General features: G+C 47.1%; 1 protein-coding gene across 1 annotated transcript in view; it reads left to right on the top strand.

Annotated features, from left to right (window-relative positions):
- Positions 1-27622, top strand: part of TGM3 (transglutaminase 3) — a 40184-nt gene that overhangs the window by 9778 nt on the left and 2784 nt on the right. The window contains exons 2-11 of the mRNA XM_072800307.1: positions 1338-1511; positions 1898-2140; positions 2808-2926; positions 4225-4353; positions 6932-7109; positions 7197-7332; positions 16470-16573; positions 19175-19420; positions 22591-22899; positions 24998-25155. Coding sequence (XP_072656408.1) covers positions 1338-1511; positions 1898-2140; positions 2808-2926; positions 4225-4353; positions 6932-7109; positions 7197-7332; positions 16470-16573; positions 19175-19420; positions 22591-22899; positions 24998-25155 — 1796 coding nt within the window. The remainder of the gene's footprint in view (positions 1-1337; positions 1512-1897; positions 2141-2807; positions 2927-4224; positions 4354-6931; positions 7110-7196; positions 7333-16469; positions 16574-19174; positions 19421-22590; positions 22900-24997; positions 25156-27622) is intronic.

Here is a 27622-nt window from a genome sequence, read left to right as displayed (position 1 = left end):
TTAAAAAATTAAAAAAAAAACTCCTTTTCATACATTTTTACACTTCCAACATTGCACCTAATGTAGTGTCCTACAAATAATAGATACTTTATGCATGTTTACTGGATGAATGCGCCACACTCAACTTTCCCTATGAGCTAAATTTTGAGCTGTGGTCATGATGATCATTGCATGATGAGACTTTATTTGTTCATTTATTCCTTCATCCATTTGTCTATCTACCTGTCCTAACACTATCAAGTGATGTGCTTAGGCATAAGAATATGAAGATCAAGAAGGCCCATTCTGATGGTGAGAGGCAGATACACATTAAAAAAAAAAAGTTGTGTCTGGCACTGGGACGTGTCACCACACTCTCATCATATAGCCAGAAACCAGTTTGGTTTGCAGAGGAATGAGTGATAAAAATCTCGCATGCAACTTTGAGGAATACAATTTCTCAGAAGGTTTATCCAGGCTACCCTCCTTATACATCATGGCATCTGTCATAAATCCTTCTCAATTTAACTCCACAACCACTAAGAAGAATCTGGGGTTGGGTGGAGGTTCGAAGTGTTTAACCTCGGGGTCTTATCCAGAAATCTCATGGGGCTTTGACTGGTTCCCATATTCCACTCTTGCCAGTGAGCAGTTGAAAGCCCCCTCCAGGCCAGTGATCACCCAATCTCTAGGCCTAGAAATGCTCCTCAGAGTCACGCTATCCTCCCCAGCCAGCAGCAGAGGCCCAGCTGACATCCAGGTATTGCACATCTAGAGAAAGTAAGGAATACACTACACTAGTACACATTTGCTGGACGTTGCAGTGGTAAAAAAAAAAAAAAAAAAAAAAAAACAACAACAACTTGTGGTATCTGGGAAGGTACAAAGAGAAAAGCAAGCAAGTCAAACTGAGATGATGGATTTGAGAGACATAACCTCCTCCCAGTTCTGTCCGAGCCCCTCTCCCCCCACCAAAGTAATGATGCTAAAGTGACAAAATGTGGTTACACAGAACTGATCGCATGGTTCTCCTGACTGGTCGGGTGAAAGTACCCTGAGCACATGGCCTGCTCCTTAAGGGCTGAATGACTGTTGACCAAGTAGAAGGGAAGGTATTCTCAGCTCCTTGAGTAGTATGTGCAGAGGTTCAGCTGCCTGAAAGGACAGCATGAGGAATAGGTTATGAAGTGCTTGCTATGCTCAGTCAAGGTCTTTGAATTTTAATGTGATTCTTCCTAGAAGTTTGGCTCTTTCCCAACTAGCCCCACCCAAAAGCTGTCCTTTTGGTAACTTACACCTTTCCCCAAGCCACCATCCCTTGCCTTCCAGGACCTCAGTTCCCCTCTTCTGTCTTACAGCTTTAGAACCCCAGAGTATCAACTGGCAGGCGACCTCCAACCGGCGTGCACATCACACAGACAGGTTCTCCAGCCAGGAGCTCATCTTGCGGAGAGGTCAATCCTTCAATTTCTCATTGAGCTTGAACCGAAGTCTTGGCACTGGAGAAAGTCTGGGTTTCGTAGTCTCCACAGGTACCTGCTCATCCTTCACACACACACACACACACACACACACACACACACACACCTGAGCAGCCCTTGGGGCTGTGCATTCCTGGGAGTGGTGGTGTGACACTGGGGTCACTAGGCTCTGGGCTCTAACCCAGCTCTGCCATTGACTTGGTGTGACTTTGGGCAAGTTTCTGCATGTCTTTGAGCCTGAGAGTCCAACTCTTCAAACCAGAGAGATTTGGCCCACTTGGCCTCTCTGGTTGTGTCAGTTGTGTCCAGTGTTATTATTGGTACCTCAGTGGATGATGTCCCCACAAAACACCCCTGTGGTTGTATTGAGATCTGGTCTCTCCCCACAGTCTGGCCAGTACGCCTTGGTTTTCATTGTCCTCTGTCTTCTTTTATAGGACCTCAACCCTCAGAGTCAGCCAGGACAAAGGCTGTGTTTCCACTTTCCAATAGGACAAGTCGTGGTGGCTGGAGTGCAGAGCTTGTGTCCAACAAGGACAATATTCTGACCATCTCCATCTCCAGTCCTGTCAATGCACCTGTAGGATGGTACACACTGAGCACTCAGATCTCCTCCCAGGGCAAAGACTTCATTCTGAAACTTGGGATGTTCATTCTGCTCTTTAACCCCTGGTTGCAAGGTAGGCACGTAACCCACACTCCCAGCCATCAGCTAAGCAATACCAATGGAAAGAAGCTGGGGGAATGATTTTTACAGGCTCAAGTTCTATTAGGGGAGGTTTGTGGGCTATGGAAATAGAAGCCAGGAGGAGGCTAGGAGGAGGCTAGTGAAACTGCTCCATCACTGGGCTCCTCCAGAAGCCATAGATCTGAGTCCCAGTTCTGTTACCTAACCAGCTCTGTAAGTCTTGGCAGTCAATCTATCTTTCTGAGTTTCAAATTCCTTACCATTAAATGGATACCCTGCTATTTCCTCTGCGGCTATTGCAGGGACCTCATGAGCTTTTACAAAGTGCATAATATGGTATAACTAAAAGAGACAATGACCACAGTGTAATTCTACAGCATGGAGATGGCTTTCTGCCTGAAGGAGCAAGTGTCTCATTCCTGGAGTCTCATTTTCAGACCCTCAGGTCACCCCAGCTTCTCTTCCAAGTTCATAGTTCCCACAATATGAGTTGGAAGCATTAGAGTTCAAGGCTTCATTCCTTAGTGGAGATTGGTGGAAGGGCTGCAAGTATGGCTTGTTCCAGCCACAAGGCCAGTACTTAGGAATGGGAGAAGGACTGGTCTCTGAAGTCCTCTGTAAGATTCTAGTTTGTTACATCTGATTTTTGTATTGAACAGAGGATGGTGTTTTTATGAGTAACCATGTGGAAAGAGAGGAGTATGTTCTGGAAGATGCCGGCATCATCTATGTGGGGAGTACAAATCGAATCGGCATGGTTGGCTGGAACTTCGGACAGGTAAAAGGGTCATAAGGAGGCTGGGCATACTGTTCCTATTACCCAAGAAGCTCTGTGGCTGGCCCTGCGGAGGTGGAAGTTCCCAACTCTGTCTATTTGCCTGCCCTTCTGTTCATTCATTTACTCATTCAGAAGACATTTACTGACCACCTACTATGTACCAGGCCCCAGCTGCACACTTTTGCACACGGAAGAGAGATAAGACACATTTTCTGTCATTGAGGAGGTCGTGATCTAGTGTACAAAACAAATATATCATTAAATTGATACAATGAGGTTTTCTTGGTGCCATGATACACAGATGAAGATAAGGCCTAGATGAGACACTTGGGCAATAATGTACTTTCTGTTACTCATTCCATCTAAGAATGTGACAGAACTTCCTGGAAGGAAGTTTGGCCTCTCAAAGCCTTAGCCTTTTGTCCTTCGTTACTCTGACCACCCCATCTGAGTCCACAGAGCTCTCAGGTGTGCTTAGCCTAGAACATATTAGGGGACCCCCTCCACCTTTTCTTCCCAGCATATAGTCAACTAGAGCAAGGCAGCTGTATATTTCATATGTTGGAGGTTTTGGGCCAAATTTCACTGGAAGGAAGAAAAAAGAAAAAAAAGTGTAAGGGCATAGGGTGTGCCTCGGGGTAGAAAGGAGGCTAATTTTAATGGCATGGTCTGGAAAAGCCTCTCTTAGGGAGGAAATTTTAATCAGAAACCTGAAGGAGGCAAAGGAGTTAGATAGGTGTCTTGGGGAAGCGCATTAGAGGCCGAAGGAACAGCACATGCGAAGACCCTAAGGCAAGAGGAAGCATGGCCTTCTCCGTTTGAGAAGCGGTAACTAAAAACAAGCCTTATTTTGAGAAAATGGCCTCAAAATCTTCATTTAGTGAGATATTATATCTTCATAATTAATTTCCCAGAAGTCGAAATAATGTGCTCAAGATTGTAGAGCCAGCTGGAAACTTTGAGATGAGCTTGGCCTGCTCCCCTGTTATACAGATGGAGAAATTGAGGCCCAGGCAGGCTAAGTGATTTGTTCCCAATTTTCCCTGACAGTGAGGAAGTCTGGTTCACTTTAGGGACTTCGGCACAGGGCTCTGTGCATAGCCAGGGCTTCTGCCTGAGTTTGCGGGTTCAAGGCTGGGCGAGGCAGCTGCTCCTTGGGAGCTCTCTATCCTGGAAGCCACAGGGTGAAAGGACCCAAGTCATGCCTGTGGTTCTCACCAGCATAGCTCCTGTACCCTTAATTAGCCAACACTCCTTGTCGTTTCTTTCATCATCATCTATGGTGTCTTTTGGAACAGTTTGAAGAAGGCATTCTGAACATTTGCCTCTCGATCCTGGATCACAGCCTGAATTTCCGCCGTGACCCTGCTACGGATGTGGCCCGCAGAAATGACCCCAAATATGTTGGTCGAGTGCTCAGTGCCATGGTGAGTGATAGGAATACCATCATAACTGTTTGTTACCATCGATCAAACTCAACAATGGGTTAGGTCTGTGTTTTTTTATGTATATCATCTCATTGAAGCCTCACAAAATATAGTCGGTGGCTATTACCACCCTGCTCTGCACACACGGACTATGAGACTTCTCTAAATTAAAGGACTTGCCTCAGACACATGGTGAGTGAATGGCAGAGGCGGCACTGGCCCCAGGTCTGGCCTGGCTCCAAGGCCCTGGCCACTGTATCTTGACGCCTTTCTTGGATGATAAGGGAACTTGCCCTTTTGGTGTCTACTAGGCTAGGAGGAGACAAAGGTGAAACTGCTCCATCACTGGGCTCCTCCAGAAAAGGGTAAGTTCCCAAGTAAGCCTGAGGTATTAACCTCCTCTGCTTTGCTCCATCCCCTCCTCAGAAGAGCACTCACATGTCAGACTGGGCAGGCAGTGAGCTGACCCACTCAGTATCTAGATGGGAAACCGGCAGAGCTGAAGTGACTGGCTCACAGCCCATGGCCAATGAGTCAAACCAGAACAAGTCCTCAAACGGCCTGCCCAGGGCCTCTTGCATCCACTCAGTCCTTCCACGTGGGACCTGCCCCCTCCCTGAACACACACACACACACACACACACACACACACACACACACATACACACACTAGATCCTGGAAGAATCTATCTCCTGGTACTCAGTGCACTGACAAGGCCCCCATCACAAAGTGTCCAAACATGGTATCAACCTGCTTAAAAGTTATGAATTACAAAGCTGAAAGTCAAGGAGTTCTTGAACTTGAATCCTCTCAAACCAATGGCCTGGAAGCGTCTAACTTTTTTGTTGTTAATGGCGAGGCATTTCTCTGTCTCTTTACTTTGAGGTTGGAGCCTGAGTTAACGAGTTAGTTATGTTGTTAGACATTGGAGCAATCTTCTGTTTTCCGGAAAAGTGCAGGCTGAGTCGGAGCTTGCGGGGAAAGGAGGCGGGAGGCCCAGAGGATGTGGAGCCGCTGAGACAGGGGCAGGAACCAAGGAGGGAAGGCCTGGGCTGAATCTTGCCAGTGGAGTGGCCTGGGAGCAGCAGGATGGTGCTGAGGCTGAGGTTAAGGGAGGCTGAGCCTCGTAGACCCAGGAGAGGGTGGGGGAGGCCAGCCGGCTCCAGCAGCTGCTGACTCACTCTGACCTTGGGCACAAAGCAGGTTATGGTAGCACCAAGTTCCTTAGCTGCTCCTCCCCACTGTTCTCTCCAGGCCTCTTGGTTGGGCTGGGCCTGCAGCTAATTATGGTCTGTACGGGGCTTTGAAATGCTCAGCTTTCAGCCAGAGATGACCTTGCTGATTACCACTTCAGTGGCTGCAGCCTGTGTGACTCAGAGATGGGATGGGCCACAGAATGTTCCATCATGGAGAAGGCCTGTCTTGCCTGATTTTGCGATGAGAGCCCAGACTTTGCTGGAAGTGGGGAAAGGGGCTGTGGAAGGTGGCTCCACCCTTGTGGGGCAAGGACTCTTCTGTGTCCAGGCTCTGTTCTCCTTAGTCTCGGCCCTTGCAGAGCCCAGAGAGAGGGAGCAGGGCTCACAGCCTCTCACTGGACAGTCGGGATAAGTGCTGGCCGAAGTTTCATGAACTCTGAACACTTGGCTCCTGGAGGCTCGTTTGTTTCTAACTCTCCTTGTAAGGGAAGGAAGGTGAAGAACAACAGGCCCAGAGAGGGGAACTGACCTGCCCACAGTCACCCAGCTGACAAGTGACAAAGTTGGGCTTATACCCTGGTTTCTCTTTTCTTTCTCTTGTAAACTTTTTATTGTGGAAAAGCTCAGACCTTCACAAAAATAGAGGAAACAGTACAACGAACTCCCAGGTTACCCACCATCAGCTTTTGTGATCACCTCCTTAGGCCAGTCTGGTTTCAGCTCTGACCCCCTCCTTTACAGATTATTTGATAAATCCCAGACATTAAATCACTTCATCTATAAATATTACAATATGTGTCTCTAAAAGACAATGGAACTCAGGTCTCTTGATTCCTAATTCGGTGCTCTGTTCACACTGCATCCTGCTTGTACTACTTATAAGAGAATCAGATCTTCAGTTGAATGAATGAGTGAGTGAATGAATGAATGAAAAGCAGTATTCCATCTTTATATGTTCCAAGAAGTTAGCAGCTAAAGTTCTAAAGGCACCTTTTTAGACCAGTACACCAAAACTGAGTTTCAAAATACAGACTCCCAAGTCAGACATGAATGACAGCCCATACGTGCTGGCAGGAAGTTATCTGCACGTTGCCTGTCTGACCCTGCAGTGCCACTGACAAGCCGTGAATTCTCAGGTTGCCATGTGAGCCTGCTCATGGGATTGATAGATGGGTTAGGGGCAATTGATCATGGCCTATTAAGCAAAACACTTTTAAATTAATAAACTGTTTAATACCCCTAGAAGATCATTATTACAATTATCATTCCCAAGTCACCCAGAAAGACACAGAAAATTCTCTTGACATCTTCATGGTTTCCTTCCACATGTCCCCACCTTGTCCCCCTCTATGCTGATTCATCTGGGGCTCCCCCTGCCCAGGTCAACGGCAATGATGACAACGGTGTGCTCTCAGGAAACTGGAGTGGCAACTACACAGGTGGCCGGGACCCACGGAACTGGAATGGCAGTGTGGAGATCCTCAAGGAGTGGAAAAAATCTGGCTTCAGGCCAGTGCGCTTTGGCCAGTGCTGGGTCTTTGCTGGAACCCTCAACACAGGTACTCGGGGTTGGTGACAACAATGGGGGACCCCAAGGTGCCATTTCCATCGCAGCCTGGGTCCTTATGCTGCCCCTTGACTTGCAGTGCTGAGGTCTTTTGGGATTCCCTCCCGGGTGGTCACCAACTTCAACTCAGCTCATGACACAGACCGAAACCTCAGCGTGGATGTGTACTACGACCCCTATGGGAGGCCCATGGACAAAGGCAGTGATAGTGTCTGGTGAGTAACTGACTTTCTGAGCACCAAACCGGAGCAGCTTCTTAGTCCACCTCCCAACCCCCAACCCCCAACCCCCGACAGGTCCTGGGACCAGACTCCAAACAGGAGCTGGGAGACAAGTGATAAGTCAGCACAAGCTTTAGAATGGGAATGTTGGCCATGCTTATTAGACTTCTAGTACGATCCAAAACAACTCTTTCCAGGGCTCTGTAAAGACTGGAAGTCCAGTGTCTTGCCTTAGGGTGAAGGGTCTGATACCAGTGAGAGATAGTGGCTCACGGGCTCTGCACAACTGCCCTGAATTTATAGGGTCCACTAGACCCTAAGCTACTTAAGAATATAAATGATGACACTCTTGATTTTCCAGTAACAAATATAAATTTATCTTATATCAGGCAACCCATATGACTTATGGTTTGCTTAAAGAAAGGCAACACATTTTCTCTTATGCATGTGTACCTTTTATGTACTTTGATTGATAGAATAAAAAGTCAATTACTCTGGATTCCTACTGAAAAAAAGAAGCTTTGTGTGTATTTGAACATATATATTTCTAACCATCAACATGCCATGTGCACATGTATGTATCTACACATAAGTATGTAATATGTAATAGGTGGCAACTGGAAGTCAGTTGTATAAAACTTATAGACATATATCTATAACTTCATATAGCAGTATAAAAATGCATAAAATAAATATTATTACAGCTATCTGAGATCATACTAAATGCCAGTTTATTACCAAGTGGTAACTGAAAATGGTTATGTCTATACCCACATGTATTACATAGATATCTATGTGCCTATATATGCAAAGAACTACATGCATATGTCAACAATCTACTGTTTTGTTTTGTTTTTTTAACAATCTACTGGTTTTAATCCATTTCAAAGAATATCCCTCCACACAAACACACAATCACTCACACACATATAGGGCTAGATAACCTGATAGCAGATGCCATCTTATTTCCGGATGTCCAATTTTGAGATAGTCTGTATAAGATATTTCCTATTACTTAATATTCCCAGTATAAGTAGGTCCAACTTTTCTGAAATGTGCTTAATGTAATCAATTGAATAAAGTTGAAGGAAAATAAACGCAAACAAAAAAGTTGTTAAAACAGGTAAACAACAACCCCATACCGACAATGGAACTAAGATAAATATCCCCTCACCTCCGAGGGAGAATAAGACTTACATAAGTCACCCAAGGTCACGTGGCTTCTAGGGTGTAATGAGACAGAGAAGGCTTGTTTCAGGACATTCCTTCCTGATCTACACATATACAACTTTTTCTCTAATGACATTGCTACATAGCAAGATGTTGTTTCCCAGCTGCTCATAAATGAGTATTTTCTTTTTCTCCTCCCTGTTTTTTTCTTTTGTTGTTGTGTTCAAAATCCCACTGCAACCTGTTTTCGCCACTGGGTGAAAATGCCATTCCTGACCTTGGCTTCCTTGCAAGAGGAGATGATTGATCCAACATCATTTGGGAGGGGAGGTCCCTTGGGGCGTAACACCTCTGGGATTATCCTCCTTGCCAGGATCCAGAGAGGGACCAGAAAGCTGGAGACTCCATCCTTTACTGAAAACATTCTGGTTCTGTTAGAAGACAGGGAATGGGAAGCCATTAGTCAAAGCTGTTTAGTGTGTCGTGGGACGGTGTGTGGTATGCCAGGGAAGTGCATCAGGCAGTAAGCCCTGTGGGAGCTTGGGGAAGGAGTCATGGAGGAAGGCTCCCTCGGAACAGAAATGTGGGGCTTTTAAACTGAATTTGGAATTAGGACCCAGACCTCTTGGTTACTGGTTCACACTACCACCCACATTAGCTTTATAATTCATTCCAAAAATAATCATGTAGGGACAAGTATGGGCCCGTGGAGACATTCCAGGGCATCTCCACTGTCATTTTTTGGCCTCATTGGAGGGTGTCAGGCCCCAAAGCTCTGATTATTGCTGGAGGTCTCCTCATTTCTTACCCTCTCGCCCCCCACCAGGCTTTCCGAGCCCTCTCAGAAAGCAGTGGCAACCAGCGGTCCCTACCCAACCCACTGCCTACCAGCTGCAGGTAGAGAACCTGAGGACAGGGAGTCCTGAGTCCTGGTTCCAGCCCCACTACCATCTTGCTCTTACTGGCTTTAATTTTTTTTTATTCTCATCTTCCCTTTTGTATGAGAGCTACCCTTCCCAAGGGACCTATATGTTTCCTTCTGCATAGATTCCACCCAGGGGGGAGATAAACCACGAGTCATTCTCTGCCTGGCATGACTTTCCTAGCCCTTATTATAAGGACAATTTGGGTTTGGACAGAAACACTTTGATGTGAATCTCTCTGTGTTGCACATGTTGAAAGCGTTTAGAACCTTGCCCAATTTGCCTAAAGTAATAGAAAGTAGGGATCAAGTGAGGTTAAGCATCTGAAAGTTGTTGATAATAGCAGCAGTGCATAGTTTGCGAGCAACTGTCGTGTACCAGGCACTATCCTAAGTGCTTCCACTTACTCGTCAGAAATGATGAGGTAGGCACTATTATCATCACCCCATTTTACAATTGAGGCAACTGAGACACAGAGTCACTCACCCAAGGGCACTCAACTAGCAAATGGTGGAGTTGGGATTTGAACCCAGGCAGCTTTGTAAACTATAAAGCACAAGAGAGATGCCAGAGAATGTTGTTATTATTTCTGATTGATGTTACCTTGAGCAATAGAACATTGCTTACCTTGAGATTTTCCTGGTTGGCTGGATACCAACCAGAGCTATGGTGAGGTTGGGTGCCGTCCAACCCATGCAGATGGCGGAGTGAGGCTTTTTGGTTCATGCCTGGGCAGCAGATGGTACTTCTCTGTCAAGGCTAAGCAGTACCTCACGGGCTCAGCAGGGGGGAATGACTTGCCTGAAGTCAAACTGTGAATTTGTGTCCAAGCTAGGGGTGGAACACAGATTCCCACAGATGGTACTCTCCCAAATCAGAAAACCTTAGGACTGGAAGGATCTCGGGGAGGGACTTGCTGATTTCATGAATGAGAAAATGAGCTTTTATGTGCCTCAGTTTCCCATCTGTCCAAAGAAGGGCTAGATCAAGGGACCTCAGCAATTTCTTCTAGATCTTCTTTCTTTAAATCACATTCACTGCTTCTACTGGGGTACATGTTCTTCTTAACTATTTTTTTTTTAACATTTTATTTATTTATTCGTGAGAGACATAGAGAGAGGCAGGCTCCCCATGGGAAGCCCAATATGGGACTCAATCCCAGGACCCCAGGATCATGACCTGAGCCAAAAGGAAGATGCTCAACCACTGAGCCACGCAGATGCCCCTCTTCTTAGCCATCCAGCTCATACCAGTGATTTGGCTTAGGAGGCCCAAGCCCCTGGACTATTTGCTTCTTGAGAATCAGGCTGCTTTGGGGTGGGGGTGGGGGGCTTAGTTTGGAATGCTTTTTTTACACAACTCTTTTTCTGAGCCACTGTAAAGGAGGACTCCAGGGCCTTCCTTATTCAGTCACTGAGCAGTAAGCAAATGATTTGGAACAGTAGGACCAAGGTTATACTTGCCATTTCTGGCTTGTTTTCTTAATTTGTTTGACTTGATTCCCCAATTTCCAGAGTCACAGACCTGACTCTACTTGTAGACTTTATATAGCTCTATAGCTCCGAGATGGCAGGCACGTGGAGGTTGCCCTGCCCCATCGCAGGGAGGTGGAGTTGACTAATTCTGGGGAAGAGCTCTGGGCAACCACACCTGAGCCCGAGCTCCTGGCTCCTGATGCAATCTCTCCATGGCTACCAGACTCCACTCATACTTAGCCACCCCAATGTACCTGGCTCAGACCTGCAGCAAGGAATCCAAGACTCTTAAGAGTGGCTCAAGTTCCAGAAAACATGATTAAGTATGTACTCTGCCCCAGAACCCTGTCACTGGCACCTGGTACCAAGAGGGGGGAGATGTAGGAACTATGCCTGAGGAGCTCACAGCTGCATGAGAAGACAGGTAATTATGGAGTAGAAAACATCAAATAACTGAATCGTGTGCAAAATTCAGAGGTAGCACAGACATATGGTTGGTTCTCTTCCAATACCTCAGGGAAAGGCTTTTGTGGCGAAAGTAGTAGCTGGCTGGACTGCTATTTACCAGTAGAAGGGGTAGGAGTTGGGAGGCCACTTTCTAGACAGGGTCTCCTGACCCCATGATTTCAAAGGTAAGCATAACTCAGATGCTGTCTCTAGGGCTGTGGTTTATCAACTTTCAAGATCACATTAGAATTGATTTAGGTGGAGGGAGAGAGGGGAAGCCACGTCTGTTAGTAGATATCTCGAGTAGTTCTGAGACCTACAGTGTGTCCTTTTCTTGAGCTCCTCCTCCTGAAACCCCTCCAGACTGAAACAGAGCCCAAGTGGGAGGTGAGACAGAGTATGTCATCCAATCAGAAACAAAGCAGAATTTCCATGGTGCACCCTTGGGCATTTGAAAGGCATCTGCATCCCAAATAGCTGCCAGTAAAGTGCTGGCTTCCAAAGGAGGGAGGGACCAGGATGTATCTGTTATCTGCTCTGTCATAAATTCCCGCCTTGCAAACAAGTATTAAAACACAGCTACTTTTTGTTTTTGTTTTTGCTACCAACCCACCCTTGCCCTGGGGTTCTCTGTCTGGGACTAAATGAACGTGAAACTTGGGTGTTTTTACTGTTTTCTCATCCCTGTCTTGTACCTTGATCATTACTCACACCACCTGCTTTCTCCTGGTGGTGATTTCTCACTGATCTTGAAGGCCCATTCAAAAAGATATTTTTGTCGGTCTTCCTAGGGATAATTTTTTTTTTTTTAAGAGAGAGAAAGCACACCAGTGGGGGTTTGTGGGGAGGAGCAAAGGGCAAGGGAGAGAGACTTTAAGTAGGCTCCATGCCCAGCACGGAGCCTGACACCGTGCTCCATCTCACAACCCTGAAATCAAGAGTCCAATGCTTAACCGAATGAGCTGCCCAGGCACCCCCACTAGTAATAATTTTTTTATGATGACTTTCCTCCCCACACACAATTATAGGAAATTTCAGGATAAAGAAGTAAAAGTCATCTGAAATCCTATTGTTCACATACTTTTAATATTTGATAGTTTTCCAGCCAATCTTTTCTCTATCAGTTTTTGTCGTCTATGGAATTGAGATTATACATTTTATAAGGCATGGATATAAGGCAGAGTATATAACAGGTATACCCTACTTTTTCCCACATCTGGAAATCAACTTTGCAGTTTTAAATTGTGTGTTTATACTGAAACGTCATATTATAAGCATTTTCCCTATGTCATTAAATAATCATCAAAAATAAGATTTTAAATGCATCATATTCCCTTATATGGTTGAACCATTATTTCTTTTCCTGCTGTTACTATTACCATTCCCTATTCCCCAGGTTACTTATTTCCCTTCTTTTCCCTGTTACACATAATGCAGTAATGGGCATTCTTACATGTAGGTCTTGAACACATCTGTGATTAGTCTTATAAGAAAGATTCCTAGAAATGGTATGTCCTGGGTTAAAGAGAATGAACATTTTAAAGGCTTATGGCTTCCAGAAAAATTGTGATGATCTGTGTTTCATCGCAGTAGTGAAAAGAGTATTCTTTTTCTCCACTCATATAGTTGGTTGATACCTTTCTTAATCATCTGTTCACCTCTTAGGGCCTTATCCCCTTCTGCCTTGTTTAGAAGCTGACTTTTTGTATCTCCCCTTGTTTCCTGAAGGACTACCAGGGTCATGTTGCACGCCAGAAGTACTGATGGGCACTTATAACTCCTCCAATAGCTGTAGAGTGTACAAACCCCTCATGCACATAGATCCTATCTGGCCCTATGGGGAGCCTCTTCCAAACATGCAAAATGAAAACAAATTTTTCTTGATTATAAAATAATAAAAAGTAGGGGCGCCTGGGTGGCACAGTCAGTTAAGCCTCCAACTCTTGGTTTCAGCTTGGGTTGTGATCTCAGGGTGGTGGGATCATGAGCAGGCTCCATGCTCAGCAGGGAGTCTACTTGAAGAGTCTCTCCCTCTGCCCCTCCCCCGGCTCACTTATTCACTCTCTCTCTAATAAATCTTTAAAAATAATAACAACAAATATATAAGGAGAGTCATTAATAATATAGCTATCCAAAGAAAAACACTAATAACATTTTGAGATAGATCCTCCCAGTCATTTCGTTCTGTTTATAGTGACACACATTGGATGTATGTGTAATGAGTTTTAAGTAGCCAAATAGGATAAACTTAAACAGTCTGTTTTATAATTTTTTGTATCTTTCTATGCCAATAAATAAAAATTTAGAGTGACACTATAGTTTGGTGGTTAAAATCAGAGACCCTGCACTATTTCTTACTTGCTATCTTTTACACATCTTTCCCTGTGAGTGCTAGATTGATTTTGCTCATTCTTTTGGACAGCGTTGGATACTCTGTTGCATGGCTGTGCCATAACTTGCCTGACAATTTTCCTATTGGTGGATTTTTCCTCCATTGTTTTTGCTGTTACAAACGATGCTACAGTGAACGTCTTTCCATGTACACCTGTGTGCACTCGTGTAAATTATTTTACAGAAGAAATTCCTAGAAGTGGAATGACTGGCTCAGTGGATATGTAGATTTTTAAAGGTTTTTCATACTCATTGCCAAATGGCCCTCCATAAATATCACACCAATTTAAACTCCCACTAGTGGCCTTTGACCATGCTTGTTTTCTCACACTTAGAAATGACTATCACACAATTATGTGTATCATCCTGGGCTTTCATCTTTGTCATCTTATGGGTGTAATGGTATCTCTTTGTCACTTTAATTTTCTTTTCACAGCAGTGAGATTAAAACTATTTTCATACATTCAGTGATCCCTTGTATTTTTTATAAAAATTGCCTGCTCATCGTCTCTTATTGGTGTGTTTCACTTGTTCTTTTGTGTGTTTTTCTTACTGATTTGTAAGTACTTTATACTATTAATTACAGTAAATCTCTGTCTATATATATGTTGTATATGTCTTTCCTATTTTATTGATTTTTTTTCAATCATTTTTTCTTTCTTGTTCAGCTTGGGCAATTTCTACTGATCTATCTTCAAGTTTACAGATTTTTTCCACCGTCCTCTCCATTCTAAGCCCATCCACTGAATTATTTCATTTAAGATAGTGGTCTTTTTTTCCAGTTGAAAATTTCCTTTTTTTTTTTTTTTCATCTTTTCTCTTGCTCTACTTTTTTTTTTTAAAGATTTTATTTTTTTATTCATGAGAGACACAGAGAGAGAGGGAGGCAGAGACACAGGCTGAGGGAGAAGCAGGCTCCATGCAAGGGAGCCTGACGTGGGACTCAATCCCGGGTCTCCAGGATCACGCCCTAGACTAAAGGTGGCGCTAAACCGCTGAGCCACCTGGGCTGCCCTTCTCTTGCTCTACTAAGAGTTCCTCTCTTTTCACTTGTTATTGCCATATTTTCCTTTATTTCACTGAGCATGGTTACAATAGCTGCTTTAAAGTCTTGGTTCAATCATTCCAGCATCTGTACTATTTTAAGGTTACTCTGTTGATTGTCTTTTCCCTTGAAAGATAGATCATGTTTTTCTGGTTCTTCATATGTTGAGTCATCTGGGACCGTATCCTAGGCATTGGGTATGTCAGGATGCTGTTAGGTTATTTTAGCAGCCTGCCTAAGGTGGACCCAGACTGTGACCTCTGTCTCACGTGTGACCAGCAACAACTCAAATCTCAGCTCACTTCTTTTATCTTCAGTCTGACTGATCGTTGTCTGCCACATACATGCATGGGTCAGAGTTGCTCAGAGGCTTGGGTGCAGTTTATGTACAAATTTGGGATTTTCTTTCCCTGACTCCTTCCTTTCCAGAGCTTCCTCTTCACTGTCTAGTGGTCCTGGTTGACCTGGGCTATTTCTTGGCTCCTCAGGTCAGGAAAATGTGGAATGTCTGTTACAGTTTTTATTGCCCAGCACTTTACCCCAACTGTGACCTATCCTTAGGGCCCAGCCACTGAAAGTACAATTTGCTCCCATGATGGCTCCTTTCTCCAAGTTTTGTCTCCTTTCCAAAATCCTCCTGTTTTGTTCACTCTTGAGTAATTACCTTGTTTTTTTGGTTTTTGTTTTGTTTTGTTTTTCTCTTGGAGTTGATTGTTATCTGCAGAAGGGACCATCTGTTATGAGCTTACTCTAACATACAGGAAACAGAGCTACAGTTTGGTTGATTGGCTGGTTTGTATATGCAAGTTTAATATTTTTACCTAGCCAAAATTTTCAGTCGTTTTCTTTATGGTTTCCAAGTTGGTACTCTGCTTTGAGCTAATTTCCCCACCTCATGAATATTAAAAAAAAATTGTTTCCAAGTTGTATAGAACTTAGATTCATGTCACACCTATAGCATCTTCTAATCGGATCAAAGCTGCCAGAGCCACTGCTAATGCAGTTGCATTGGGTGTGGAGAAGAGAACCAGACCCGAGAGGGCAGAACCATGAGGTGGAATGACTAACACTTTAGCTAAGAGGTTATCCCTGGAGATGTGACTGAGAATACAGATTGGGAGACGAAGGGATCCTAACAATGAAGAACATTCTAGGGCTAGCATATGTCATTCTTCAATCTAGACCTCAGCCTGGAAGCACATGGCTCTTCTGCAGAGCTGTCACTCTTGCTGCAGCCTCATCCATCCTCGGCCAACATGAGATACAGACATGTGCCCCAGTAGGACATGCAAGAGAAAGCGGTGTGGGTTTGCCTGCTTGGTTGCTGGCTCTAATCTGGAGCCATTCTGCTCCTCAGGAAGGCAGTAGAATGTGGTGGTCAAGGATGCAGATTTGGGGGGTAGGCATATAACTGGGTCCAAACTTTGACTCTGCCATCATAAGCTGCTTAACTTTTCTGAGCCTCTCCTTTTCTGAGATTGGCATAAAAATAGTACCTGTTTCATAGTGCCATGAGGACTCATGAGAGAGTGCTCAGCAAGGTTAAGCCTAGTAGCTGGTGCAGAGTAAACTCGTTCAATGAGTACTGGACGCTACACTGTTGGGCTGGAGATGTGGTATTTTGCTACCTCCTGCTGTGTGGCCTTGGGTAAGCTCTGCAGTCTGTGATTCTGTCTGCAGGAATTTCCACGTCTGGAATGAAGCCTGGTTTGTGCGGACTGACCTGGGCCCCTTGTACAATGGATGGCAAGTTCTGGACGCCACGCCCCAGGAGAGGAGCCAAGGTAACCCTCTACTGGCCCTGCTGACCACCCCTTTCTCTGTCCATGACAGTGGACAGCAACATAGGAAAGCCACTGAGGGCTCTCCATCTCTGGAAGACATGATGGAATTAAAACAAAAATATTTTCAGAGTAGATTTCCCAACCTAATTTTGCTTGGCGCCAGCTGCTATTTAAATGAGTGGCTTCCCTGCCCTGCGCCCACACGACTGTTGTCACTGCTGTGGAGGCCCTGGCACGTGCCTGGCAACAAGGGAAAGAAACCACACTCTGCCAACAGAGATTTCCCCACACTGCCTCTAGTAGCCTGTGTCTCCTGGCACAGAAAGCTTCTGGTCTCCATTGCCCAGGGATTTAGCCCCAATTCCCCAATTCAGCTGGAGGTCTCCATGATCGAGGGCTCCCAGCACCTCTGTCCCATCCACGGTGTCCCTCTGCCAAGCCAAGCTCTCCTTCATGTAGTCTGGCCTCATCCCTGTCCTGGTGCGCAGGGCTTCTGCTCCCACTTCTGGTCTCTCAGAGCTTGGGTCTCAGACTCTCCCAGAATTTTTCTTTTCTTTCTTGAAAAGCACCCCCTCCAGGGCTGGTCTTGTTTGCCACCTTCTTTTCAAATTGTTTGTTCAAACTTAAAAAAAAAAAATTATGGGGCACCAGAGTGGCTCCATCAATTAAGCATCTGACTTTTTTTTTTAAGATTTTATTTATTTATTTACAAGAGACACAGAGAGAGAGACTGAGACATAGGCAGAGCTTCCTGTGGGGAGCCCAATGCAGGACCTGATCCCAGGACTCTAGAATCACCACCTGAGCCAAAGGCAGATGCTCAACCACTGAGCCACCCAGGTGATCCAGCATCTGACTTTTGATTTCATCTCAGGTCATGATCTCAATGTTGTGAGTTCAAGCACCACGTTGGGCTCCACACTGGGCATGGAGCTTACTTTTTTAAAAAAAATTAATTATAAAAGTAATATGTGCACATGGTTAAAAAAAATTCAAACCATTCTAAAAGGATTTATAATAAAAACCAAGTCATACCCCCCATCCCCTATCCCAGCCTCAACAAGAAACAATGAGCATTACTGGATTTGGGGAGGGGAGAAACCTTCCAGATATTTTCCAGGCCTGTGGATTTCACACTTTTCACTATGACCCTTTAATGGTTATAAAATCAAGTTAGTGGGTTATGACTATCATTTTAAGAAATGAAGTAGAATGGGGGTGCCTGGCTGGCTCATTTGGTAAAGCATGCAACTTTTGATCTTGGGGGCGTGAGTTTGAGCCCCACACTCGGTGTAGAAATTACTTAAAAATAAAATCTTTTAGGGGGATCCCTAGGTGGCTCAGTGGTTTAGCGCCTGCCTTCGGCCCAAGGCGTGATCCTGGAGTTCCGGGATCGAGTCCCACATCAGGCTCCATGCATTGGAGCCTGCTTCTCCCTCTGCCTGTGTCTCTGCCTCTCTCTGTGTGTCTCTCATAAATAAATAAATAAATAAATAAATAAATAAATAAATAAATAAAATCTTTTAAAAACTAAAGAAAGAAGTAAAGTAGGATGTCATAGAAAGGTGGGAAGAGAGGAAAAGAAAAATATCAGGGTGCATTGGACACAGTAAGAACAAGTATTGTCCTGTAAAACTTCTGTCTCAGAACCATCTATGTGCCATGATGTAGAGATTATGGTAAAAAAAAAAAAAAATTTGAAAGTCACTGCTCCAAGCATATAAAAGTACATGTATGTGTCTTTTAAAAATTTTTTTAGAGTGAGGAGGCAGGGGAGAGGGAGAAGGAGAGAGAATCTTAAGTGGGTTCCATCCTCAGCACGGAGCCTGACATGAGGCTCAATTTCATGACCCCGAGATCATGACCTGAGCTGAAATCAAGAGTCAGACGCTTAACCGACTGAGCCACCCAGGCACCCTAAATGTGTCTTTTTTATTTGTCTTGTAAACACAAATAGAATAACCCCCTTCCTTTTATTCTGCTGCACCTTGCTTTTTTTCACTTGGGGACTTTGTGAATGAGACTCTATGTTATATATCTATTTTTGCATTAACATATCTATCTACATCTTTATCTATTAAGCTGATCTATCCATGCCAAGTGCTAGCAGAGGAAGGTGATAGGCAGGGCTTGTGAGCTCAGAGGAGCAAGTCTCCTGTGGCCTGGGTTTAGGGAATTCTTTTAGAAATAGGGAGTGAGAAAAAAAAAAAAAAAAAAAAAAGAAATAGGGAGTGAGGAGTTGGGAAGGATGATTTGCAGGGGTAGGTAAGAGGCAGCCCTGAGCACAAGAGATAGAAAGGAGACAGTGCAAGGGCGGCAGGTCAGCATCCACCAATGTGCCCACGGAGGGCAGGACGGGGCCAGGCTCTGCAGGAGAGCACTCTGAGTGGGGTGCCACTGCAGCAGATAACAGGACCAGGGGGCGTCGGTGCTGAGTGCTGAATGAGTGGGGCCGGCAGGTGGAGGGCCGAGGGAGCGTTGGCGGGGAGAGGCAGGGGAGTGGTGCCGCTGTGGGTGGCTCCCGGGGAACAGGTCCTGGGGGGGGCTGTGGCACGTGGGCCCAGCCGTGGCATGCACGCAGTCTCTGCTCCTCACCACCAGGGGTGTTCCAGTGCGGCCCCGCTTCGGTCGCTGCTGTCCGGGAGGGAGATGTGAACCTGGACTTTGACATGCCCTTCGTCTTCGCGGAGGTGAACGCCGACCGCATCACCTGGATCTATGACGTCTACAACAGCACGCAGAAGCAGAACGCCTCGGACGCTCACAGCATCGGCAGGTACATCAGCACCAAGGCGGTGGGCAGCAACTCTCGCATGGACATCACGGAGAAGTACAAGCATCCAGAAGGTAGGAGGCGCACTGGTGGGGCTGTGCCACCCCGGCCTTGACCGGGGGAAGACGCTGTGCGGGGGGAGAAGGGAGAGCCGCTCGTCCTCCCCGTGTCCTCAGCCCGTTCTGCCTAATGGTGGGAGTGCTCCCTGGCACCTAACACCCGGCTCCTCGGGGACAGAGGAGTTCCACTGGGGACAGTACCGTCACAGGCAGATCCAGCGCCCATGGACTTCTGCTGCAGGGCACAGCAGCTGTCAACCCAGCTCTTCCCCAGCTGTGTCCCTTTCCTACAACTGGAGTGACAGCCCTGTGATGGGACATCACAGGAAGAAACATCGCCCCCAGGAGAGGCTGCCCAGGGCTTTAGGAGAAATTTCTCAGTCAGCCTGTCCCCCTAGCCTCCAGGAAATACAGGCAGGAAACACCATGTGAACAAAGACATGGACAAAAAGACCCTGAAGATGTGGGTCCATGCTAGGCATGCATCAGAGGCCCCCCAAGAAGCCCGAAGCACCCACCTGAATCAGCGGGAAGGCTCGCTTCTACAGAGCTGACGCTTGGCAAATTACAGTAGTTACTCTAGTCTGGAAGCTGCTTTGGGAGTCAACAGCCTTTGTTGCTGGGAATTCTCCAGAGTGACAGAGTTACACATGCAAAGGTGACGTTCATTTGCAGAAATAGCCCAAAGTAAATGAACGCTGGCTCTAGTAGGCCAGTCACTCTGTAAGGGGTCACATTTCTCTTTCTAGTCTATTTGGAAACAGATGCTTGGGCTGATCCTCAAAGAGCACAGGTTCTGAGGGGTCAAGAGCCATGTGCTCCTAAAGTCACCCTGAGCACACCCTCAGGTGAACCCCCAACACTCTCACTACTGCTGGCTGTTAGCATCAGCGACAGTTCACAGCAGAGGAGAGCTGGAGAAAGAGCTCAGGAGATGGGGTCTGACTCCAAGTCTAAGTGGATGACCCCTCTGGGTGTGATATTTGGGGACATTTGGAGGCATGGGCTTACGGTAATAAGATTGGTGGCCTTGGTGTGGTCCCCAGTTTGCCTCTGCAGGCCCTCCCATGGCAAGGGTTGGACAGCCTGTGTCTCTCAAAAACACATCCTAAGACCCACCCCAGGGCCTGCTCCATGCTCGGCTCTGGGGAAGCAATGAGGGGCATGGCAGATGGGGCCCCTGCCCTACACCCCCTGGGCTGAGCTCACAGATATAGGAGAAGTATTTTCAACACTGTCATGATGGAGAAACTAGTATAGGGGTCAGGGGACAAATAACTGAGGGCTGGAGGTCAATTCCAGAAAGTGCCAAGTGCAGTCCCTGACACCTGGGGAGGACTTATTATTAAATTGTGGTGAAGTGTATCTACTTGGACATCCGCGGCTTCACTGGAATAATGACCTCCCAAGGTGCCTTTGGAAGTGCACTGCCTACTTGGATATAGGTCCTATGGGTTCCTTCTCTTACTGTCATACCTTGCTTCTGCTCCTTAAGGGGCTCTGACTGTCCCAGCCAGACCTTCTAAGCAACGGAGGGGGGCCAAGCCATGGGCAGGTTGGGGTGATTCCCCGCAGGATTCTTGGCAATGCCCCAGCCTCTCTGCGTGACAGCAGAGCCGATCACCCTGTTACCCAGTTCTCCTTACTTAATGATGCCAGCTTGTCTCCGAGGGCCCCAGGGAAGAAAAGCTTATAAAATGGGTTGCCAAGCATTTACACAATGACAAAACCAAGGGAGAAAACAGTAGCAGGAAGCTTGGTCCTGAGTAAGCCCATCAGGTGACCTATATAGGTATCTGGGCTCTGAGCCTCATTGTGCAAACACACCTGCTTTGAGGTCCTGGGCACAGGAGGCTCAGCTCCCGGCACAGACATCAGCCCTGGGTGTGGACTTAGAACTCTGCTGGATGATGGGAAGGCACCACAAAGAACCCAGCCCACCAGGAGCGATCAGCTTGGGTAATCTGGCTGCCTGTCTCCTTTTCAATATGAGGTTTGGGGGGATGCTTGGATTATGGGTGTAGATGCCTGGGGACTGGCCACCCCCTCCTCTACCTCTAAGCCCAAGATTAGACCAGTTACTTGGACAGGTTGCTTCTCCTCCTTAGGACCTTACTTCTAACATGATGGGCTTGGATGAGTTGGCCTCCGAGGTCTCAGCCAGTTGTTACATATAACTTATGGGAAAGAACCCGCTTCGTAGTAAAGTGCTTATGATAAGTCCTCTGGTGTCTTAAAACTTTCAAGTTGGTTGGGAAAGATGGGGGCTCTAAGTATGGTCTGCAATTAAAAACATAGTAACTCTTTGCATATGTTTGCCCTTATTCCTGGAAAATCAACACACCTTCTTATTAGTGGATCTGCCTTCAGGTCAAGACAGGGAGCCTTATGTGAACTGTGCAGCCCAGAGGCTTAGAAGTGGTTACCTGCCTTAATGCCCAAAAGCCATGACTTTGAGGGTACACGACGGCCATTCTCCGGGAGCTATTTATACCATCACGTTCAGCAGCACTCACAAGCTGAGCCACCATCAGAAAATCTGTCCTTTTTGTTTTTAAAATCTGAAGTCTCTCGACAAATTAAACTAGTCCTAACATGGAACCGAACCAACCATGGGAAGTTCTTCCTTGACGAGGGCAGAAGTGCCACTATGTGACTTCAAAGCACCTTAAAAACAAAGCAGAATAACATAGTAAAGTTATGAAAAAATTTTGAAAAAAATTTTTTTAGTGAAGCCAATTCTAAATTATAACCTTTTTAGAATGAACTCATTCTAATCTTTTTTCTAACTCAATTTTTGTTACTTATTTTTAAAGTATCTGTTCTTACAAGGAAACTTTTATCAATCAATCAATCAATAAAACAGAAAAGGAAGAAACCTAACCTAATTAGCCTGAGACAAATATCAGGCCATATGGTAATTTTGTGCAGGTGCTGATAAAGCCTTCCCTACAGCTGGAAATGCAGAGCTGACTGGGAAAGCGCACAGACTGGCTGGTCTGTGAGCCTCGTGTTAAGGAGGATGAAATGGAGAGACCCAGAGAGCGTGGACACTTGCTTGGATCAGAATCGTTGCGTGGCCGCAGAGCCAATTAGTCCCAGGCTGCCTTTCCAGGTAGAGCGCTGTCCTTCATCCGGGCTGCCACCCCCTCCCTGAGATGGTTCCCTCTTTTCCCACCACACAGGTTCCAGCCAGGAAAGGCAAGTGTTTGAAAAGGCTTTGGGGAAACTTAAACCCCATGCATCATTTGGTGCAACGTCTGCAAGACACTTGGCAGAAGATGAAAGGGAACCCAGCATTTCTGGGAAGTTCAAGGTCACTGGCATACTGGAAGTGGGCAAAGAAGTCAACATGGCCCTGATACTCAAAAACCTGACAAGAGACATGAAGACAGTGACCGTGAACATGACGGCCTGGACCATCGTCTACAACGGCACACTGGTACACGAGGTGTGGAAGGACTCTGTCACAATATCCCTGGATCCCAATGAAGGTAACTCATCCTGTGGTGTGTGGGGAGGCCGCGCATCCGAGGTGGCCGATGTTCTTTTGGGGTTGGAGAGTTCCTGTTGGAACGGATTCAGCTTACACAGGAACAACACATGGTCGCTGTGGTTAAGGCTTGGGTTTTAAAGGTTTGCAAGTCATGGGGAACAGTGCAAATCAGGTTGGTGCCAACCAAAATCCTTCGACATCCTGGGGAGAGGAAGGAGGGAACCTTTGGCAGTTAGCCACACCGAAGTATGTACCACTTCGCTCAGCCCGCAGAGAGCTGCCTTAGATCCTCTCTCATTTAGCCATCTAAAAAGGACAGATTTTAGAATCACCTTTTACAGAGGCAGAAACTGAGGCTTGGAGAGATCATGACTTGCATAACAGATTGAGTGTCATAGCTAGTAAGTGGCAAGACTGGGATCTCCTAATGCTACAGCTAGGCCCACTCCCCATCTACTAGATTCTATCTCTGTCACTCCCCACCACCTGCCCTCACCCCAGGGCTCCCCACCCCCCATCCCACAGTGAATCACTTTTCACTTCCAGGTTTGACCCTGGAAAGGTGGCAATATACAGCAGGGTCTTAAACCCTTGTCTTGTGTTCCTCCCCGCATAGCTGCCAGGTGGGGAGTCTCCTGATTCCCGAGGGCAGAAATGGCTTTTCTCAGAGGCCTGAGAATTTGGGAGGAACAGAGACTCGAGGCAGATAGGTAGCACAGACAGGGAGGGAGCCAGGTGGAGCAGAAAAAGGCTGGTGCTCTGGGAGGATTAGCACACAGGTGTGTCCACATTGGCAAAATCCTCCAAGCTGTTATGAAAAGTTGGTCCTTACAAAGCAGATTAACAAGGGTGGGGTGGCTATTGGCTTCACATAAATAAAAACTGATTAATTATACAGCCCGTCTTGAAAGAGCTCTGTCTGTAGGGAAACAGATGTTTTATACCTGTCAGAAGGCAGCATCCCTAGCTAAGTCTATCTTCTGGCGGAATTTTAGCCAAAATCATCCCCACACCAGAAGCAACCGTCAGGCTGCTAGCTACCTTCAAAGCCCAAGGGGAGAGCTTTTTTTGCATGTCAAAAATAGTTCACATGAGGGTAATGATTAAAACAAACAAAAACAAAAAGCCAACCCATTCTGCACATTCATCTGCCCATTCAGGGCAGGCCAGGCAAATTCCTCCAGTGCAAACAGCAGAGGCACCTTCCTCCTCAAAGAGCATATGACCCTGTGGGTATCAGGGCACCCAGGCCACCCAGCATGACCACTGAGAGAGAGGTGGGAGTGACCTGGACCACAGAGGAGGGAGAGGGCCCCTGAGTCTTGGGAGGAGCCAGGTAAAGAGACAGAAGCTGGGAAGGAATTGCCACCTGAGGGAACCATGTGTGTCCAAGCACGGAGGTGACAATGTGCCCATGTTGTCCAAGGACCAATGAGAAACACCAAGGGCACTTTCGAGGGAGAGCTGAGTTAGCTTCAGTGATGCAGGGCCAGACTGAGCGGTCTGAACTTTATTTCCGAGGCAGCAGGGAGCCATGGAAAAAATTTTGAAGTGACAGGGAAGAAGGGGAGTAAGATGTTGGGGGGTGGTATGCTTCTGAAGCCATGTCTGCCTGGTTGTGGGGGTGACTGGGAAGCAGGGGAGACCAGAGGTGGGCAAGTGGTTCAGGGTGTTGCCACAACAGAATCCCAGGCCATTAGTGGGTCTGGGAGGATCCTGAGCTCGTATTGAGCTAATCCCTCGCTTCCCTTCCCAGTTATTACTGTGTTGTCATCGTTAAGCTATCAGTTAGCATTTGTATTCTTTCCTGCCCTCTGACATTTTCCAGGATGGGAGGAAGCTTCAGTCCCTACCAGCCCAGTTTCCTAGGAAGCTACCCAGCCAGTCAGTGTCCTGGTGCCTCCCTGGCCCCTGCTCTGGAGGCTGCACAGAACGGGGGCACGTTTCCCACAGAGCCCAGCAGGGAGGGTTCAGTCAAGCTCTGGCTGCAGACATTCCTGGCCAGCTCCCGCCACCTTGGTTTGGCATCAGCTCTGAAGGTTCCAGAAGTCAACCCCATTCCCTCTCACTCTGCCCTCCCTGGCTTCTCCTTCCAGAAATACAGCATCCCGTGAAGATCACATATGCTCAATATGAGAAGTACCTGAAGGCAGATAACATGATCCGGACTACAGCTGTGTGCCAGGTCTCTGAGGAGGCAGAGGTGTTGGTAGAAAGGGACATCATTCTGGACAACCCCAGCCTGACCCTGGAGGTAAAGAAGGGTGAAGGGGTGCCTTCACAGCCATCCCAGCCCTGCTAGCACCCCCAAACCGCAAGGAAGCTCCTTCCCTGCTGAGGGGGCAGGGTATTGGGCATAGCTCAGGTCCAGCCTCTGCCAAATGGATTGGCAAGATTCCCACTCACACCAGTGTCCTTGCTCCTTATGATAAACAGGCACATTTCCCCACAGGCTCCTTTGGTTCTGGCTCCAGATACACTGGGGGGTGTCAGCTGAGAAGCAGCTGGAGAGACTCCTCGGCTCACTCACCCAGTCAGCTCTGAGCACCTGCTATGGTCTGGGTTCCGCCAGGCTCAGGAATCACAAGGAGTCACAAGGGGTGGGTCCTGCCCGCAAGGAGCCTACAGCCCAGCCCCTGGCCATGTCTGTGGAGCATTTCAGAATTAGGCCCACTCACTTGCATCTCTCCACATTCAAGATGCCAGAGTTACAGAATCATGGACTCTTAGGAGCCCACTCTCTTCACTCTTCACATACCCCGCCTCTTCACACATGAGTGAACCGAGGCCCAGAGAAGAAAAGGGAACTGCCATCACTGCCAGAGCCGGGGCTGGACCTCAGGTCCTGGGATTCCCAGCCCAGGACCATTTCCAGGTGTCTGGGTGTGTCCTCAGACAGCAACAGCGTCTTCATGGTGGTTGAGGATGAGGGGTCTCGGTCTCTGCTTTTAGGGCTTGCTTTTGGCTCTGATTGGCTCCCAGGGTCCTTCCCAGGAGCCCAGGTTGGGGGAGGGGGGCTTGCCGGTGTACTGAAACACCTGGGACCACTCTATCCCTTTCTCAGCACTAGGGCCCGTCCTTGTACTGACTCCAAGCCTGTCTCTTCCTGTCCAGCCTAGCTGGCACCCTCCCGCTAGCCCATGGTGGAAGACAGTAGAACCAGACAGCACAGGTCTGAGGGATGAGGTGCTGGCAGGCAAGGATGGCCAGATGGATGGCAGAGGAGATGGCTCTTCCAATGGGGTCCCACAGAGAGCCTCACAGGTCACAGGTCAGGTCCACCCACATCTCCTGTACCTACTGTCTGCCCTGGCTGCCTAGACGACACTAGCCTTTTCTGTCCTGTCACAGTGCCAGCAGCATTCTGAGCTTCTAGAGGGGCCAGATGATTGTGGCTGCCCCAGTGCCAGCCTTCCCTAATCTGCACCCTAGTCTCCAGGATTCCTGACCTCAGAGGACAGGGACCAAGGGGTGCCTACTCCCGAGCCACTTGCCTGTTCCTGAGCTCTTCTGCTCTTCTGGTGGGTCTGGACTGGGCTCCAGAATGGGAATCGGTCCCTTACCTCAGAGGGGGAGCCAGTGAGTGGACAGGCAGTTTGAGGAGGAGCAGAGAGGGGCAGCAGTTCAGCCCTTGGACCTGACCTTATATCCAGGCCCCATCATGTATCAACAGCCACACTGAGTAAACCTTGATCTCTGTGTGTCGGGTGTTCCAACTCTGTTACGGGGCTAACAGAATACTTTCCTTGCAGGTACCATGTCCTCAGAGAAGCCTTTCCTGGAGCGCCCTCTCCCTGCCCATCCAAATGAGGCAGGGTCTCCAGCTATACGCCCTGGAGAGCCTGTGTCCTCTCATTTTGTGACATTTGCTCTGGTTGAACTTATACCTTTTTTATTTTTATTTTTTAAGATTTTGTTTATTTGTGAGGGACATAGAGAGAGACACAGAGACACAGGCAGAGGGAGAAGCAGCCTCCCTGTGGGGAGCCCGATGCTGAACTTGATCCCAGGACCCTGGGATCACACCCTGAGCCAAAGGCAGATGCTCAACCCCTGAGCTACCCAGGTGCCCTGAACTTATACCTTTTTTGTGCACTTGTTTGGTCCTCTGTCGGACTGTCAACTCCACCAGGGGAGGTGCCGCCCCTGTTCTGGGCGTTGTCCGTATGATATCATAGAAGCTAATCAGAATTGGTAAGCTGAGAGCACTGGGCTCCAGGCACGCATCTGCCCCACTCACAAGAATCTTCATTGTCACTCAGTGCTTGTCCTCTGTGTGCTGAAGCCTCTTCCTGCCTCCCAAGACATTTCCTAGACCCGCACCTCCTCCCTGCAGACATGATGGGCAGCGGAGAGCTGCTTCCTGTGTGAGACTGGGAGGTGATGCTGAGTAGCAGCCAGTTCAGTTATGAAGACATTCCGTGTTACAATGATCAGTGTTTAAATGAGGGTAGTTTTTCCCTATGACATTCCTTTATCCTCAAACATTCTTATAGCTTTATCTTTTATTCAACACTTGCTCTACACCTTTTGGATTTCCATATCAAGTCAGCTTTGTCTCTAAAAAGCCTATATCTTTAAAAAGAAGATTAGAATATAAACAGGCTGAAAAGGTGCCACCAAGAACTTTCTTGCTTAATCTTTTAAAAAGGCATCTGAGGGCACCTGGGTGGCTCAGTCAGTTCAGCATCTGACTCTTGATTTCAGGTCAGGTCATGATC

Source organism: Canis lupus, chromosome 26 (assembly GCF_048164855.1).
Source record: "Canis lupus baileyi chromosome 26, mCanLup2.hap1, whole genome shotgun sequence".
NCBI lineage: Eukaryota > Metazoa > Chordata > Mammalia > Carnivora > Canidae > Canis > Canis lupus.
This window is presented reverse-complemented; position numbering and strand designations above follow the sequence as displayed.